General features: G+C 37.2%; 1 protein-coding gene across 8 annotated transcripts in view; it reads left to right on the top strand.

The window, feature by feature from the left end:
- Positions 1 to 13,502, top strand: part of GRM5 (glutamate metabotropic receptor 5) — a 245,843-nt gene extending 232,341 nt beyond the window's left edge. For all 8 annotated transcript variants that reach the window (XM_021545022.2, XM_021545018.2, XM_021545024.3 and 5 more), the window contains one exon: positions 6,011 to 13,502. In XM_021545022.2, the coding sequence (XP_021400697.2) occupies positions 6,011 to 6,833 (823 nt within the window). In that variant the 3' untranslated portion in view covers positions 6,834 to 13,502. The remainder of the gene's footprint in view (positions 1 to 6,010) is intronic.
- The last annotated feature ends 4,557 nt before the right edge of the window (positions 13,503 to 18,059 follow it).

Raw genomic sequence — 18,059 nt, 5'->3', positions numbered from 1 at the left:
CAGTGTTCAGAGTTTAAGAGGTGTCATTGTCCTCTCTCCATACTGTGAATAGAATGTTCCAGTGTAGAAGAGATGTGCTCAGAGACGCTTCAAAGGGCATTTTTCAGAAAAAAATCATAACACAGCTGTAGTTACCTTAATTAACAATAGGAATGAGATCATGATACTAGAGGAAAGAAGATACATCTCATACTAGGATAATTTTTGCATTTTGGGTAATGATATACCAGAAACATCATTCAGAAACCAGACCCTCCATTTCCCAGTCTAACCAGGTGTGCTGCTGAAGCAGCTACCAGCATCATCATCACTGGTGGCTGCACTGGGAGGTCACTGGCAAAGGTTTTGTCCATCAACTATCTCTCACTTTGTAGAGATTCATACTTACATATTAAAGTCACTCATATAAATGTCAGCTGGACTCTTCATGATCAAAGGAGGTATCAACAGATTAGGATTTGTAGAGTAATAAAAACAATTGCTCTTGCTGTTTGAAACAGAAAACTACTCTGAAAAATAATTGCAAATATTTTTTTGTTTTATTTCTAGAACTCAGGACATGGCAAAATTATTTTTGCCCCATATCATTCTTCTTTTCTGTTTTGTTGTCATTTATTTCCATAGAAAAAGCAGTGTGAGATTAATTTAAACTAAATAACTTGAAGTAATATATCACTATCTGGTTATTTGTGTGTGGCAGAATTGTCTTTTAGCTAGGGAAACAATTATATAGGCATGTAGAGGTTTTCTTAAAAGCTTTTTAAAATTAGAGGAATGGCAACAAAATAATACATTACAGTGGTAGAATTGACTTAATTCATCATGGGCACACACATACACACACCATCCCTTATGGAGAATCAAGTTTTAATTAAGTCTACAGATAGCACACAAATCCTTTTCGGGCAGAGTAATTATATAATTGAGTCCTTAATAAGTTTTCAGCAGAGGAATCTAAAAGGAGAATAGGTTCTTCCTATTTACTTTGAATAACAAGGGTCCTCTCTAGCAGAAAATTACATGGGCTGAGTCAAGTACAGAAGTTTATCCTGCTTATCACTACCAGCTTCTTCTGGGGATAACATGGGAAGACTTCTCCCTTAAATATGTGAGAAGTCTTCACAGCATAGGAGCTATACCTTAATTTTAACACTTCAGCCATTGAAACATCTGGGCACGAATTTGCTGCCAATTTTAGCTCCATAAAAATTAGATCAGTGTTCTAAAACACAAGCTTCCATTCATGAACTTATAAAATTAAGAATTTGAAATATTTCCTTATTGTAGTCACATGAGGACAGGTTGCAAATATATCATACATGTCTTCATCAAGTTATTGTCTAGTGTGTGTTTGCAGTTGTACCATTTCAAATTTGGAATTAGTTACTCATATTAGTATCTTACACGGAACAAAAGTTTCCTTACATTTTTATAGTTCCTCTTATATTTTGGTTTCCACTGCTGAATAATAATATGCAGCTATGCACTCTGGGGTTTCTTAAAAAATAATGAATTCCATAATTTTAAACTGATTTTCCTAGTTCAGTCAAAGATATTAAGAGAACAAGTGATTTATTTTCAAATTGCATATGCTTTCAGTAACTGTCCCCAGTACCAGTCCCTAGGCACTCAGCACCAGAATTAATTTTAGCAGATCTGGGAATATTAATGAGAATGGCACCCTTGTTAAAATATGAGAGTTTTCAGCTGCTGTGTCTGTAAATTCCTCTTCCTATTTTTCATTTCTTCTACTTTTTGAAGTACCTTACAAAACAAATTTTTTTCATTGGCACCTGGCTAAAGAAACACTTGTGGCAGACCTATGCACCATCTTATAATCATACAATAAAGAAAAAATACTGCAACAAAACTTCTACTGCCTCAACAAAAACAAAAGACCAAATTATCCATTCTAGACAGTTAAAAAAAATGTGTAAAGGGAGGGGAATATTTTTTTCACACCTAAGTGTATAAAAAGCAGTTAATAGCTCTCATGAACAGAAAAAAAATCCTTAAAGACAAAACTCAAGTGTCTCTAAAAAGATTCAATAAGAAAAATAAAAGGAGAAACAAAACTAATTGCTATTCTGTCATCAAGTGGACAACTATAGAAGAAATATTTGAAATATCAGCTACTTCAAAGTTTTCTCATTTATCCTAATTTCATTTCTTGTACATATTATGTAAGTCTAGAAGGCAAGGAAAAAGCTAGTCTATCAAAATCAAAGCAGCTTTTAGTAAAGACAATGGAGAAACTGTCTGGTATTCAGGAAATCTCTTTTGTGCATAAAGCTGAAGCTAATTAACCTATAGCAAAAGCAATTAAAAACAAAAAAGTGTTCTGCAAAAGTCTTTGTTTTACAAAAGAAAAAAAAATTGAACATTTTGGTATCACTGGTTGAAGTTTGCTGCATTCTCCTCTGCTCTATTCAGTGCAATGTGCCAGCAGAAGAACTGGCAGAGCAGAAGAGTAGGGGAGAAAAATTTGCATTTAGCCAAACTTTGAAGTGAAATTCCTTTGGAAGTTCAAAAGTGTAATTATTCTGTTTCAACTGATGGAGCCAAAATCTGTTTACAAGAAAAATCTAAAATTTCACTATCCTAAAGTTTATCATTGAAAAGTTAAGGCAGAGCTGGACATAGTAAATGTAAAAATTCCATTCCTAGACATTCTATTCTATGTCAGTGATCTATCTTTATTTCTCTATTTTTAAGTTGTGAGCATTGAGCAGTTTCCAGTTGACTTGACAGACTATTAATCGATATGCAGTTAGAGCAGGATCTTAAAGTATTATCACAGCAATTTATCCAGAACCCAGTTTCATGCCAATATAAGAAAATAAGCGGTGCTCCTTTCACAGAGGCAAAAAAAAAATTGTACCCTTCAGTCCGGTGTTGACTTCCTAGTAAGTAGGAAGGTACAGCATGAAAAAGCACAGGATACATTTCTGACACAGAAATTCTTTAGCTATAGGGTTCACTCCTTACTGAAAAATTATAGAATCAAAAAGGTTGTAAAAGACCTCTGAGATCATCAAGTGCAACTGTAAGCCAAACATCACTCTTTTCCCAAGTGCCACATCCAAACATGTTTTGAGCACTTTCAAGGATGCTGATTCTACCACTTCCTTGGGCAGCCCATTCCAATGCCCCACCAAGTGGATGATGTTTGTGTCCTATTCAGTTTGTAATATCAAGGAATTTGCAGTGAATAATGGTCAAGTCATTCAGACTTTTGCATGAAATTTGCACTAAACAGCCATTGGGTCTACTTCAGAGCCCTAGGATCAACATGGGAGCGACATGCAGACATTACTTTGGGCAGAGTACAAAAGAAGTATGAGTGTATCAGCCAAGACTGATCCAAACCTAAACTGAGATTCAGGGAGGCTGGTGACTTGCACCACTGAAGATTTAACTGTTCACTATCTTTCCCAAGGGTTCGATGCAAAATCAGATTTCATCCTTTCCCTTTCCCTAGGTTCTTCAGCCTCATATCCCTCCTTAATTATTGTCTCTTTAACTGGAGGGAATAGCATGTTGCCTTCACAAACTCTTACAATCTGGCCTTCAGGCCATGAAAATATCTATATGCACTTAGCACATTTTTAAAGGGTTTGAACATCTGTACTAAGCCAGTGCTTGAAGATAGGAGGGGTGCTAGAATACACTTTTCTTTGGGCAAGCATTTCTATTTGCGTTGACTAATCCTTCATGTTAATGGCATTTATTTCACCTTTGTGGCAGGCAGGCATGTCACAGGTCCTTCTAAGACCTCACCAGGAGTATATCCAGGACTGTAACTGCATCCTCTCTTTCTTTCTGATCAAATTACTAGTGCCAGATCATTCTCCCTCCTGGTCCAGGTCAAACACAGCAGCAACTGAGACAAGGTTTCACGGTCATCATACTGTGATGAACTAGAACTAGAGGCAAACATTGCAAATTCTACTCCTGCTGCTGTCAGTGAGATCCCACTGAGCTCAGTACTCAGCATGACCAGTGAGCCAGGGCTCTCAAACAGTACTCAACACCCACAGAGTATGTGCTACAAGTGCATGGTCCTCAGAGGGAAGAGTCTTACTCTGCAAGACATTAGTGCCAGCTCCTGCTTAGACCAGAACTGGACCCGCAGAGATTCAAAGAGTCAAAGTGAGCAGTGCTACAGGACAGAGGTGGCTTTTCCTTCTTGCTCCAATTGAAGTACAGCAGAAGGAAGGGATTATCTGAACAGCAAGTTAAAAGCCACCAGCTGTTTTGCCTGGCATTTTAGGGGTAGGAGCTTAACAGACAACTTCCAAGATACAAACATCCTGGTGACCATTGCAGCAAAGGGGGGAACCCATATGTACTTATACATCTCCTTTCCCAGTCCTCCCTCTTCTAAAGTACCCATTGTTTTACATTGTGTTTGTCTACTGGATTCTGTCATGCTTCTTTTGAAGGGGAAATCTGTTGACATATGTTATGTTACATGATCCATCATAATTCCATGTAATGTAATCACAAACATGAACCCACCAGGAGGTTTTATTTTACACTCAGCATGCAACATTTTTTTTTAGATGGCCAGAATAGCTATTAAATGGATAGTTTGAGGGAAGCCTCCCCATGAAGGCTGGTATAAGGTCATCTGTATTTAGTAAAATATGTGCTTTGCAAACTATTATGCTGCAGGCTAACATGTGAGGACATCTATTGCAGAATTAAAAAGCAAAATCAAATTTGCAATAATCTGCCAGGGTCTCCAGTGCTGTTGTCTTTTCACAAATCCTAAATGGCTATAGCAAACATTTTGGAAATGAAGGCGAATTGTCTAAAGTATTGATGCATTTTATATATAAATCATGTTTATTTGTATGTGTACACTGTTTTTTCTGTTGACATCATTTCAGAGTCATTGTCTGTTTCAGCTAAGAAATATTTCTAATATCTTCCTTATTTCCAAGAGCTATATGTTAATGTATGTGTGAACACCAGCTCATCAGACTAGGAAGATGTAAAAGGAAATACTATGTTTATAAAGGTCACAGCTGGCTTTTCTTAGGAATCAAGAGGAGATAAATAAGCAATTTTGATAGAGAGTATGATGGCATCTGAAGAGAATTTACCCTAAAAGGACTCACTTTGCAGAAAAGAAGAGCAAAATGTTTACTGCTGTCTCCAAACTCATGTTACTATGAGAAGCTGTTTGTATAGCTTGTCTGGTATTTCTTTCCTACTAGGAATATAGTTTCATTCTCTGAGTTGAACTGCAATTTGAAAAAAAATCATTATTTCTTTAATTTAATGGCAGGTAGCTTGCCAAGTGCCTTGATGAAGAAGTTGTTGCCCATTACCTACAACCAATATAGCCCCTTTTTGTGTATTACTCCAATGCTTTCAAATAGTTGGACATAAACAGATTTTTTTTCCCTAGCCTTAACGGATTATGCTTCTTCATCTCCCAGTCCACAATCCCTGCCCCATACCAGGAATCCATTCAGAACACTTTACCAAGCTCCTTAGCACTGAAAGCTCCCAGGCCAGCCCACACACTTACCCCTGCACTCTAGCCAGTCTAAGTCTCAAGTCTCTCATTCACTCTCTTCAAGCATTTAATTCTTCCTCACTCCTCTATGCATCCCTCAGTCCTACAGGCCCTCTTCTTGATACCAATCCAACAGAAGGGAAGCCATCAAGCTGCTCTCTCCCCCAGGATGGACACTGCCTATGTCCCAAGGGCCTCAACAGAGAGGTCTGCAATGGCAATGAGCTAGCACAGGACAGGTGATGGCTGGGTGCATAATTAGTCTGTGAAATGAGCTGACATGCTGCTTGTTTTTCTCAAACATGCAGGTATTAATGATATATATATATATATATATTGCAATAAATAGATATAGATGAAATTACAATCAGCTTTATGGTGAATATAAACTCTGAAATACCACATACCCTTGATATAGGAACAGCAATTATATTTTTAACTTTGTTGCAAGTTACCATCTTATCTCATTTGTGTTTACAGCTCTAATGGGAAATCAGTTTCCTGGGCCCAGAATGAGAAAAGCAGCCGAGGAGCACACCTTTGGCAGCGGTTGTCAGTCCACATCAACAAAAAAGAGAACCCCAACCAAACTGCAGTGATCAAGCCTTTTTCTAAAAGCACAGATAGTAGCCGACACAGTAGCAGCGCTACATTTCCCGAGGCGAGTGCCAAAACGCTTTATGACGTTTCGGAAGCTGAAGAGCAATACCCGGCTCAGTATCGACCACAGACTCCCTCACCAATCAGCACTTTGAGCCACAGAACTGCCTCTGTCAGCCGAACAGAAGATGAAGCTCCTACCTTCCAGTCAGAACCTCCTCAGCGAAGTAGCTCCTCTCAAGGCTCCCTCATGGAGCAGATCAGTAGTGTTGTTACTCGCTTCACAGCCAATATCAGTGAGCTGAACTCCATGATGCTTTCAACACCTACTCCAGGGACAATGGGGGCTGCTCCTCTCTGCTCTTCATACCTGATTCCACGGGAAATCCAGCTCCCTACAACAATGACCACACTTGCAGAGATCCAACCGCTTCCTGCCATTGAAGTCAATGGCGCTTCACAGTCTGCTAGGAAACCTTCAAATGACAGCATTAAAGAAGGCACTTCAGAGACCCCAACAGCCAAGCAAGACCTGGAGGAGTTGGTGGCTTTAACTCCTCCTTCTCCTTTTAGAGACTCCATCGATTCTGGAAGTGCATCTCCCAGCTCTCCAGCTTCTGAATCAGCTCTCTGTATCCCGTCCTCCCCCAAATACGACACACTCCTCATCAGAGATTATACTCAAAGTTCTTCTTCGCTGTGAATGTAGTTCAAGACGATGTTGGAGCTCAACAACTACAAGCAAGTAGTGAGGGGACAGCCATGTCTTCAAGATCTCCAGTGTTTACGCAGGCAGAGTGAGAGGCATTGGGTCATCTTGTGAGGAATGGAGGGGAAGAAGAGGAATCACTTGAAAGGTGGAAACATCAGATTAATTATGCTGATTTAAAGACAAAATGACTCTTGGCAGATTATCGTGGCCTTAAAAAAACATGGGCTTTTCAGAAACACTGAATCTATTTTTGAGGGCTTATAAGGAGTCTATTAATCCAGTTACATACCAAGTGCTTTGCTTTAGTATTACAATGAACTGTGTGTACAATATAGGGGACGAGGGGAACTAGATTGTAAACAACTGTACAATGGTTTGTTTGTTTACTCCGATCCCTTGCCCAGAAGTGAACCTTGATCTTTTATCAAGAATAGAAGACCAAACGTTGAATGTACATTTTCTAACAGACTCAAATCTGGGACCAACCTGTCAAGCTTTCTTTCTTTTTTTTTCTATGAAGATCACAAAAAGCAGTAATGTATGTTACTACAAAACATTTTGCTGAAGAATATTGTGTCTGTGATACGTTACACGTGGATAACACTAATCTGAGGCTTTGCAGTGAGTGACTGCAATAAGGAGGGCTTTACAAATGACTTCTCAACCTACACATTTGTTTATGAAATTCTCTTCTATCAGTATCAAATTTCAATTTGTTAACATTGGATTCACCTTCACAGCAACAAAACCCAAGGAAGATTTCCTGACTATTTCACCATGTTGCCAACTAATATTGAAGTAGCAAAAAATATTTTCTGGAGTACTGTTTTGTAATTCCCTTACCAGGGCAAGTTGTTGAGATGAATATTCTCTTTCTAGCAGCACTACCAAGCTATATTATAGCTGTACTCCCTAGTGAAATTAACACATTTTTATGGACATCCTCATGATAATGTTACCAGTTAAAATACTTATTCAGACTCATATCTTTGCTTGTAACAAACAGGTAAACACCCTAAGGATTTTCTCCATTTTTTGAATGACAGAATTATAGGATACCAATGTGGATTATGATGATTATGACAAATGCTAACTGTCAGTGGGAAAGGTTGTCATAATCTTAATTTATATATATATATATATATATATATATATATATATATATATATATATATGGAAAAGCCCTGTATCAAAGTCTGCTTAGAGGTGATTAAGCTACTCTTTAATAAGCAACAATTTTACAATTTGTTTCGCTGCTGATGCCTTGCAGCGATGAGCAATGACAAAAAAAAAACCAAACACATTCAAAGCAATACGTAGTAAAGGCTAAAACAAAGAAGACCTAATTAGATATGAACCAACAGAATCTTTGTTTCTTAGCAACTCACAGAAGAAACAAGGGGATTCCTCAAATTTTTCCTATATCAAGGTAGTACAGTTTAGTGCACTTCATATTGTCACAGCACTTTTTTAACACAGGCAGGGAAGAGTTTTAAAGTTTGAATAGTAGCTAAATAATTTTTGATAGGTGTAGTTACATATAACTTGTAAGTCAAACCCTAAACGCACACTGTATTTGCTCTCTTCTTCATGACCTAGCTGTCCTCAGGTGCCAAACTTTTATGGGTTTGTTTTATTTTATTGAAGGATAGCATGAAGTGATGAGTAATGTACTTCAATTCAAAGTTGAGTTGATGTAGCCTTATATAGAAGACAGCCTCAAGGAAGGGAGCCTTGAAATAAGGCTGCTATATTTTATTTTCAAAACCTTTAGATCTTGTTTCTTAGAAGATAACAAATATTTTGTAATCAAAATTCATACCTCCTTTTTCTTCCCCATGTTCAAAATAGCTATTTGATCAAGTAAGTAAAAGATGAAAGCACATTCACATATTTTAGCAAAGAGTATTTTCCATTCCTTTGGGATGCTTGTTCCACTATTATGTGTTGCACCCCAATTTGCTGCTCAACAGCATTTAAAAGTTAAAAGTAATAGATGACTGAATCCAGACCAGCCCCTCACAGAGATACTCTAGTGACTCTAGAGTCAGGCAATGTTATCCAGTTGCAGTCTGGGCATGCTTGTCTTGTCAGGTACAGTCATTTATCAGCTTTGCCTATAGCATGAACAGGCAGGTCACAAAACAGCTCTACTCCAGAAGGCAGATCCCTACACTAAGGCATGACTGAAGGTCCTTGTTGCCCGTATGCCTCCTTGCATGACTGATCAGCACGGACGCAGTTCGGTGCAGCTGCACGGTTCCCAGACTAGAGCTCAGTTTTTCCCTCTTGGTTCACAGTATTAGCATGTCTCATCATTCCCTAGCTGTCCATGTCTTCAGGAAAAAGCATCTTATGTCATAGGTTACAACCCACATTTAAGAGGAAAGCATGTCTAATCAGTCTGTGATACAAACATTCTTATTAGGGGAGTTCAGACCACTTAAATGTTGTTTATGGAAGACACATATGATAATATTTGTCTCCCATCAGTACAATGTTGTTTTAATATAGAGTGTACTGACATAACTAATGTGAATTTTGAAGGGATTCTATTACTACCTGTTCTCTCATACTTCAAACTATTGACCAATATTCTTACAAGAACATCCTCCACCTTGATCTTTCCCTAGCATTTTAGATCCCCTATAGTTTTTTCTTATGGTGGTGGACAATTAATATAATTGTATTCCTGCTAAAATCTGTGGGTTTCACTGCACTGTGAAATAGTCAGCAGTGGAAATAAGGATTATACAGACAAACATAAAAACATTTCCTTAAATACAAAACTAGTAAAAAGGAGTGAAAAATAGAAACTGTCAAGCTCAGCATAAATATACCTCTTCTGCTCTCAAACTGCACCATAGCTATTGCTCAGAGCTTCCTGACAATGGTCATGTATACTGTCATGACAATTTGGGTGAGGATGTACTATGTGCCCTGAATGCATGTGTTAAGAGACTAAAACCCTAATGTTGTGCAATCCAAATTTTAAACATTTTTGTTCACTCTCACTTGCAGTGGAGTCATGTATCTTTTACATATCTATCAGCCACAGCAGATATTTTAATGGCACAAGGAACCATGGATGGACCCTGCTGAGGTAGTACCCTCTTGAAGTCAGTCTATTTTTAATAAAAGATGGGCAACATTAGAGGCATTTAAAGAAGGCAGAATCTTATTTAATTGGGCAGACGGGAGTGCATCAATGTCATTTTTTTACTGTGTGTTTGAATTTCAGCAAAGGGAGGCAAGGTTTTGTGAAGAAGGCAAAAATGGTGTAATGCCTGTAGTAATAATCCAGATTATCCCAGTGGGAGATTTGCAACACTGGAAAGTTCTTTGGGAGAAGCCAGTGGGTTTGACATAAGAGAAAAAAAATATTAATGACACACATAATGACTTCATTATTCTGTTTGTATGCTAGTCTCTGTTTAGGACATTGAGATAGAGTGTCAAGGGTTTTCAGATATAAATGCAAAAGTTAAAATCATGAACACTTTTCACTCTAACTAATGAATGTGCAAGTACCAACTGAATGGCTTGAAATTTGCCTTCCAGTATAGTGCTGCTGGCACAAAGGGAATTAAAGGATTTGAAACTACTGTCATTCTTGACCACATGGACCTCAAAAAAACCCTCTGATTTCTTTTGTGCTTGAGGCCAACCCTAAAGAGTGATGGTGTAATCACCTCTGGATCTATGCTTTTGAAATAAAGTGTGTCACTCTGGCAGGCTACTTGGAAAGGCGCCTTTGCAATACTGAAGAACTGTATTTTTAAATTGTCTCTGAAGAATTATTGCATGACTTTGAAGATGTGCTTCCTTGTACTTCTATCTGAACATTTGGTGCCTAGATTCATGCAGATACCTTAGACTAGAGATTTTTAGACCACAGTCCACAAATCACTTGTTCATGATTCATGGAGCCTGGTAGATCACAAGGTGCTGGCTTCTTTCATTGATTTCCAGCTACAAAAGTGAGATATAAACTAAATCCTAATTCAAGAACTGTTAAAAGTCCTAAAAGAAAAAAAAAAAAAAAAAAAGTTAGTTTGCTTGGATGTTTGTTCAGTTGCTATGTTTATGAAAGGAAAACTTTTGTGAAAAACTGAGAGAATGAGCTATCAAAAGAGAGTAAACAGGAAGCCCAATCCATGACTCTCACTCTGGATGATAGAGGAGTTCCCTTGCAAATATTTTCTTTAATGTGCAAGACCAAACTGAAAGACAGCATAGATGTGGGTGTAAGTTCTGTAAAGGAAAGTGTGCAACCTTGTTATTCTGCTTAATACATCATTTATGAGGTGAGAGGATAAAAGATGACAGCAACAGACAGCATAAAAAAGTCAGTTCCTTAGGGAAATCAGAGCACTATGCTCAGGACTCACACAATAAGTGCGACCATGATTTTTTTATTGTATTGGGGACCAGTGTTAGGTCTGGTTTGGCTGACCCCCCAAAAGAAAGACTTTGGAGCCTAAGATTAGGATTTCAGTAGAATTTAATACCTACATTTCAAACTCAATTTTAAAAAAGCTATTAAAATGCCACCTTCCTCCAGCATCTAACATAGTGTGTCTTTGTATGCTCAGAACTAACCTGATCATCACACATCTAAGGATCTTTGTACCTAACTCATATTAAAACCCATCAAGGATGCAGAAAACACAAGAGAGGACACAGAATGTACCAGTTTCCTGGCTGGGGAGTGCTCCAATAACTCAGTGTTGAGATAACCTTTGTTCATTTCCCCAGGGAAGCTTCACAAGACAGGGACAAATTCAAGAGTATTGCAGTGGAAAAGGAACAGTGCAACCTGATAAGACATACATTGAATAAAATTAGAGATGATATATGACAATTTAATATAAAATACTTTAAAAATTTCTGGTGCAGAGACGAGGTATTTTAGCTCCAAAGAAGTGGAGGCAACCTTTTGTCTGTGATGCGTATTGGCTAAAAAAAAGTTAAATGCTTCCCTGAAAATGTTTTTGTGACAGGAGGAAGGATGTACCTTTTGATAACTTTTCATCTGCAGAAATCTTGTCTTCCATTCAGAGTTCTCAACCCCAGCGTAGAAAAGAGAGATTGAGTCTTCTTGGATAGATGAAGGAATTAAACTTGAGTTCCTACTTCTCTGAGACTGCAATAAAAGGGACTCATTTAATTTTTCTCCAGACACCTTTTACAAAGGTGACCTGGCCCATCTTTGAAACAAAATGTATAGATGTCTCCAGAAATTGATCCCAGTGGAAAATTAACTTTTTCTGCACATTTCATTTCCATACTGGCTCAAATAAAGTATTCCTGGACACCTCTTTCCTTGTTGTGCTGCTTCCTTGGGCACTAACTCTTCTCACAAACTCCACAGAAAGGGTAGATATTTAAGAAAAGGTCCTGACCTCCACACTAGAGCAAAAAAACTATATATTACACTGAATAATTTTAAGTGCTGAAGTTCTTTGCTGGCACTGGCCCTTAATCTATTTGGGTCAATGGAATCATTCCAGATTAATATAGATATAAAAATAATCAAAGTCGAACAGTGCTCACTGAAGTCTAGATTTTGACTATTTGTTCTGCAGAAAATGATAATGACAGGATATTCTTCCCACTCTCTTTTGAATCCAACAACAGATGGATTATTTGAGGTTCATTTTTGAAGCTAGGCTTGGTGAATAGGTCCTTCCTACCATTCATCTTTATTAGTCCTATGCTATCTGGTATCCCAATGGGAAAGTTGGCTTCTAACTAAATATGTTAAGGGATGTGAGTGGACATGTCCAAAAATACCCAAGAGGTCACAGTTTTCTGGCAGTCTAATGACTCTCCAAAAATGAAGTCAATACTCTCCATGAACAAGAAAATCACTAATCTGCTACCCATTTCAGTGTGCACTTAACTTACTAAATACTAAAAGTTGAATTACCTGAATTCTTTTTTTTTTTTTTTTTTTTTTTTGCGGTGGTTTATTATTTTACCCCCAGTTCAAAACTCTCCAACTGCCACCCACAATTTTGTATTGTGAAAAGGAAAAGATACAGGTCAGTGAAGCATAAAGGTAAGTAAAAAATTTAGCTGGGTGATGAATTGCTGTATATGGCTGGTTTTGTGTCACCTGAGCAATGGCAGTATTAACAAACAATAAACATTAAGTCACTCCGATCTGCCAAATGGGAATAAATATACTATGTATATTACATGTACTAATAGGATTATATGGCAGCTGCTGGTGGTATTTGTAATTAGAAATCTATATAGAATATAGATGTTTTAGAGAGATGGTGCCAATTCCAAAAGATTTATGTGGGCTACAAGTGCTTGTAATTATTTTTTTTTAATTTGCTAATAACTTATGAAGAACTGGTTTCAAACATTCTGTGACTGTTTGTTCTTTTTTATGTTGTTGCTGCTTATACTATTAAAACATAGAGAATGTAAAGTTATTATTTTGATGTGAACTGAAAAAGATTTTTCATAAAATTTACCATTTTTATCAGCTTTGGTTTGCTTTCTACCTGTACAAATGTAATTTATTTTAGCATTGAAGAATACACTTGCTTGTTTCTCAATTGTCTACATCATGTTATAGTTGGTGTTTATGTAGTCAGGTACTTTTTGAACAGTATTAAAAAGAATCTGTGATATGACTGAAAACTGGAATTTTTTTTCTCCAAAACACTTACAGCTCTGCTTTCAGTGCATTTTTCTACAAACCAGGTATGCCTATGCACAAACCCTTGAATTATAACATTTCTCTCTCTCTTACTCCTCCCTCTCTGTTGCTTTAAAGGATTAATTTAACATTCATCATATCATAGTTCAATAACATTCTAGTAGAGTTAGATCTTTGTTTTTTGAAGCACTTGCAATCTCATTGATAAGGCATATATAGATTTGAGAGAAAGCATTAAAATAATCTTGTCTTGTGCAACAGAAAACAAAGTTGTTTAACTTGGAATCATATACCAAAATTTTATTTTTATATATGTCCTAAGGAGCTACTTTACTCCTATAATTATGCTGCATGAAGTGAAACAGAGAGTATGAATTGCAGCACTCAGATAAAAGCCAATCATTCACATTATTTCCTAAAGACATCTCTAGAGATACTGCTGAATCAATTTGCTGTTGACAAATTATGGTGAGTAATTAATAACACAATGCCCAACTCCAGCTAAAAAACAATGTGGATTCATATCATGTCTTTGTACCACCTAAAACTCTACATCCCAAAGTTAATTCTTTCAGTATAGAAATCCACAGCAACTAATTCAGTGAAATATCAGTATATTTGTACCAAAAGAAGCATTGCAACTATTGCAATTTGAAAAGAAAGACTTTGAAAACCATATGCAACATCTTGTTTCATTGCAGAATATTTTTAAAGCAGTGTCTGGAACAATCAAGTTTGTTTGCACTTTTGTTTGCAAGAACAGTTAATTTATGCCATGAACCGTGAACACCATGTTTCTTCTGAGTTTCTGTTATCACTACAGAATGATGACATTTAGAAACTAATAAACTAATAAATCCCATTCCAAATTAAATCACAAATCAATGTTTACACTGATTAAAAAGAGAGGGGCACTATTCTATAATACACCTTTAGAAATATCAGGGCAATTAGTAATGAGAAAGCAAAAGTTCAATTTCTTAAAAAGTTTGGAGTCTAGTTTCTCTGTCTGTCTGGAGCTTTATCTTTCTTTCATGTTTGGTCCATAATTCCTATTTGATACCAGAGAAGCCTTACTGCCAGTAGTGTCCTCCTCAGCTAAACTAATACATGGACTGGGTACTCCTCTCCTCATGTCCTCAGTCTGCTCACAAAACATTGGAAAAATGGGTGGAATTTTAAGAACTGCAATCTCCCTTTGTGTTTGTTCAGAGACTATTTATTAAATTTATTTTCCTATTGTAGGAGTTTAAGACCAAATCACAGTGGAGTGCATGAAAAATTTATTACTGCAAAGGAAATGGATGAGCTTTCTTTTACATATACAGAGACATTTGTGGTGTATTCACATTTTTTTTCAGGGCAGTAGTTTCAAATCACCATCTACTTTTATTTGTTTGCTTGTTTATAAACGAAGTCTTAAAATTTAGCCAATTTTTAGACTAAAACAAAGCAATCAACATGCTCACTATGATTTTGTTTAACAGGGATTCAAAACTTACCTCCACATAACTTACTATATTTAACTTCTTCCCAAAGATTAGCAAATTAAAACCTTCACTGTTAAGGGTTTCCTGGGCTTTCTCACATTTGTTGTGAACATATGTGTCATAGAATCACATGATCTTTTTATTTTGGGAAAGACCTCTAGGATCATCGAGTCCAAATGTTAACTCAAGTCCACCAGTAAATCTTGTCCCCTTGTTCACATCCATGTGTATTTTTTAACATTTCCAGGGATGATGATTCTACCACATCCTGAGCAGCCTGTTCTAATGCTTGAAATATGTTCACATGTATATGAGATGAGATTTGTGCTTATTTGGTGAGGTGAAGAGTTCACTCAAGTGCTTGTCACAAGATTGGTGTGGTGTGCTCCACATACACTGTGGGCTGGTCCTTGGCCCTCATGAGAGTAATTCCCAGAATCTGGTTCTCCTCTACTGATCACCTTCTGTCCAAGACACTCCTGAGGTGCCCCAGAGCTTTCATTATAATACTCTTAAATGTGTGTGTAAGCACAAATGATGTCACTTGAATCTCAGCTTAAAAGCCACTTTAGACTGATATTTAACTAACCATGTAGACACATCACTGATGAACCCAGAGAGAAAGATGCCAAGTGGATATGGAACCCTAAAAATCTCAGTCTAAAAACCCCTTCCAAGCAGAAGATGAGCACTAATGGGGGCCCTGAATTTTAGGTGTCAATATCAAGCTTACAAAAGAAATGTCAGTGAGGTAAAATACGAAAATGAAATGTCCTGTAATCTATGTAGAAGGCATAAAAGCAGCATATAGAATATTGAGATAAACTGAGGAGAAAAAATAAGGAAAAGTACACCAAAACTAAAAATTCAAGACTGTATTAGAAGTGAGATATTACTGGAGGAATAATCATGAAACTGTGAATTTAGGAAGAAATTAAAAGGCCAACAAAATTCTGGATCCCCACCTGAAAGCAGACCTGTCAAATGTGCTAAATATCACACTAGCATAAAGCAGGCATTATGGATGGGAAGCAGTCAAGAGCAGGAAAGAAAAATGTAAAGTTATTGAGGTCACAGGATTTTCATGCTGGTGTCATACGGAAATCCTATCACAGTTATAAATGGTGTGAAATTACATTATTTCCTGAGAGATTATTTTGTCCCATTTCATCTTCTGAGTCTTTGTTATTTGATGACCAAAAGATGCTGAACAGTTAGATATTTGGTAAAAAAACAAAGACTTGCCATGCTCTTTGGCAAGACAAGGCTGGCCAGCACTGCCCATATATGACTACCAAATATCAGAGAGTGTTTATCCAAACAGGCTTCACTAGGCCTCATCTTAAAGCAATATAACAGAGTGCCTTGGCTTGTGCCACTTACAGTTTAGCCCAGCTGCCTTGCAAATAGCCCTGGGAGGCTTGGTCCATTAGGTAACAGAATACCAGGCTTCTTGATTGCACTGCTGCTCCAAAGCAAACTGCACCTGCTCAGGCTAGGGAAAAGCACAATAGCCCATATAACACAACTTTCATGTCTCCAGTGAATTAAAGCTCCCAACCACAAATGAAAATCCACAATTGAACACAGCTACAGAAATCTCACATCTGATGCAAATACCCACAGAAATAAAGGGGAGCTCACTGGGCAATGACAGCTTGAACTCAGACCAAGAGGTGCACAATTCTTGTACTGTACAGCAGAACTCTGCCTGTAGTTTTGTTAGAAGAGTCTGAATGCCAAAGGAAAGGAAAGAAATATAAAATTGCATAGAAAAGTCCAGCACTGCTAGTAAAGATTACATGAAAATATAGGAATTACCTTTGCCTCTATTATACCTCAGTTATCTGATGACAGACCATGGAACAGTGAGTTTTTAATTTCTACATCATCCTTTCAGTACCCCAACCATATAACAAATACATAACGCAGGAACTGACAGGGATTGTCCGATCATCTCACACTGCAACGATAGCAGATGTCTTCCAAATAGACTGGGAAATAAAAGCAATGCATCAACAATGGCCCAGAGAGAACATGAAACCATCTGAAGGAAGGAAAACATGTTGTACCAAACAAGGTTAAAAAGAGACTCAGATTACAGCAATATTGATCCTGAATAATCTCACTGAAAATACTGGTATTGAGTGTGAATGAAGCTTATGAGTGTGTAGCAGATCAGGGTCTGAGGCTGTGCTCAGGATGGCTGGCAGTGTAATACTTCATGAATTTGTTTTTTCTTAGTATGTTTCCATAGCACAATTTTTCCAAATAATTTGCATTTCTTGTTTACTAGAATTCTTTTTCCCAGCTTCTACATTTGATTATTTTCACTGTTTTCTTAGTTTTAATTTCCTCAAAAAAAATTCTACAAAAATCAGGGTACCTGAATTTCACTGAAAATCCCATTAAACCTTCTACTTGCATTATTTTAATCAATTCTTGGTAATTTTGTATTAGTCCTGCCAATTCTGGTTATTTTTTACTTAAGCAAAACCACCAAAAAACAATTCCCAGTTCTAATTAAGCAAATGGGAATTCAGCCACAGAACTACTTAACCAGTGAGTAAGCCTGGAGTTCATTGTTAAGCCCTCTGTGCTGGAGCTGGTAACAGCCCATGTGCATCAGCAGGGGCACTGTTCCTGGCCAATAACTGCTGAAGGGGGTAATTTTCTGCAGATTGCATGTTCACAAAAATACAGCTCCCGAATAGAGCTGGACTTCCTCCTGACTAATACACTGTTTTATTCTGCATCAATTGCCTTTAATACTGTTTTCTGGGAGAATAAGTTCACTAAGATAGTGAAAGATTACATCACGCCAGTCAATCTCAAGAAATGTTCCCATTAATCTTAAATTTACTGGAATAGAATAGATATAAAGCCATGCTCTCTGTTTCAGGACTTACATTTGAAACATGAATAGAATCAGGATAGAACACTAAGTGTTCAACAAAACTGGATCAAAAATAAATGATCACTGTCTTGTCAAAATCTTTCTCAATTAAACAAATTTAATGTCTCATTTCTTCTGTCCTGTGGGAAAGA

This window comes from Lonchura striata, chromosome 2 (genome assembly GCF_046129695.1).
Source record: "Lonchura striata isolate bLonStr1 chromosome 2, bLonStr1.mat, whole genome shotgun sequence".
Taxonomy (NCBI): domain Eukaryota; kingdom Metazoa; phylum Chordata; class Aves; order Passeriformes; family Estrildidae; genus Lonchura; species Lonchura striata.
The sequence above is the reverse complement of the archived record's forward strand: the minus strand, read 5'-3'. Positions and strand labels throughout refer to the sequence as shown.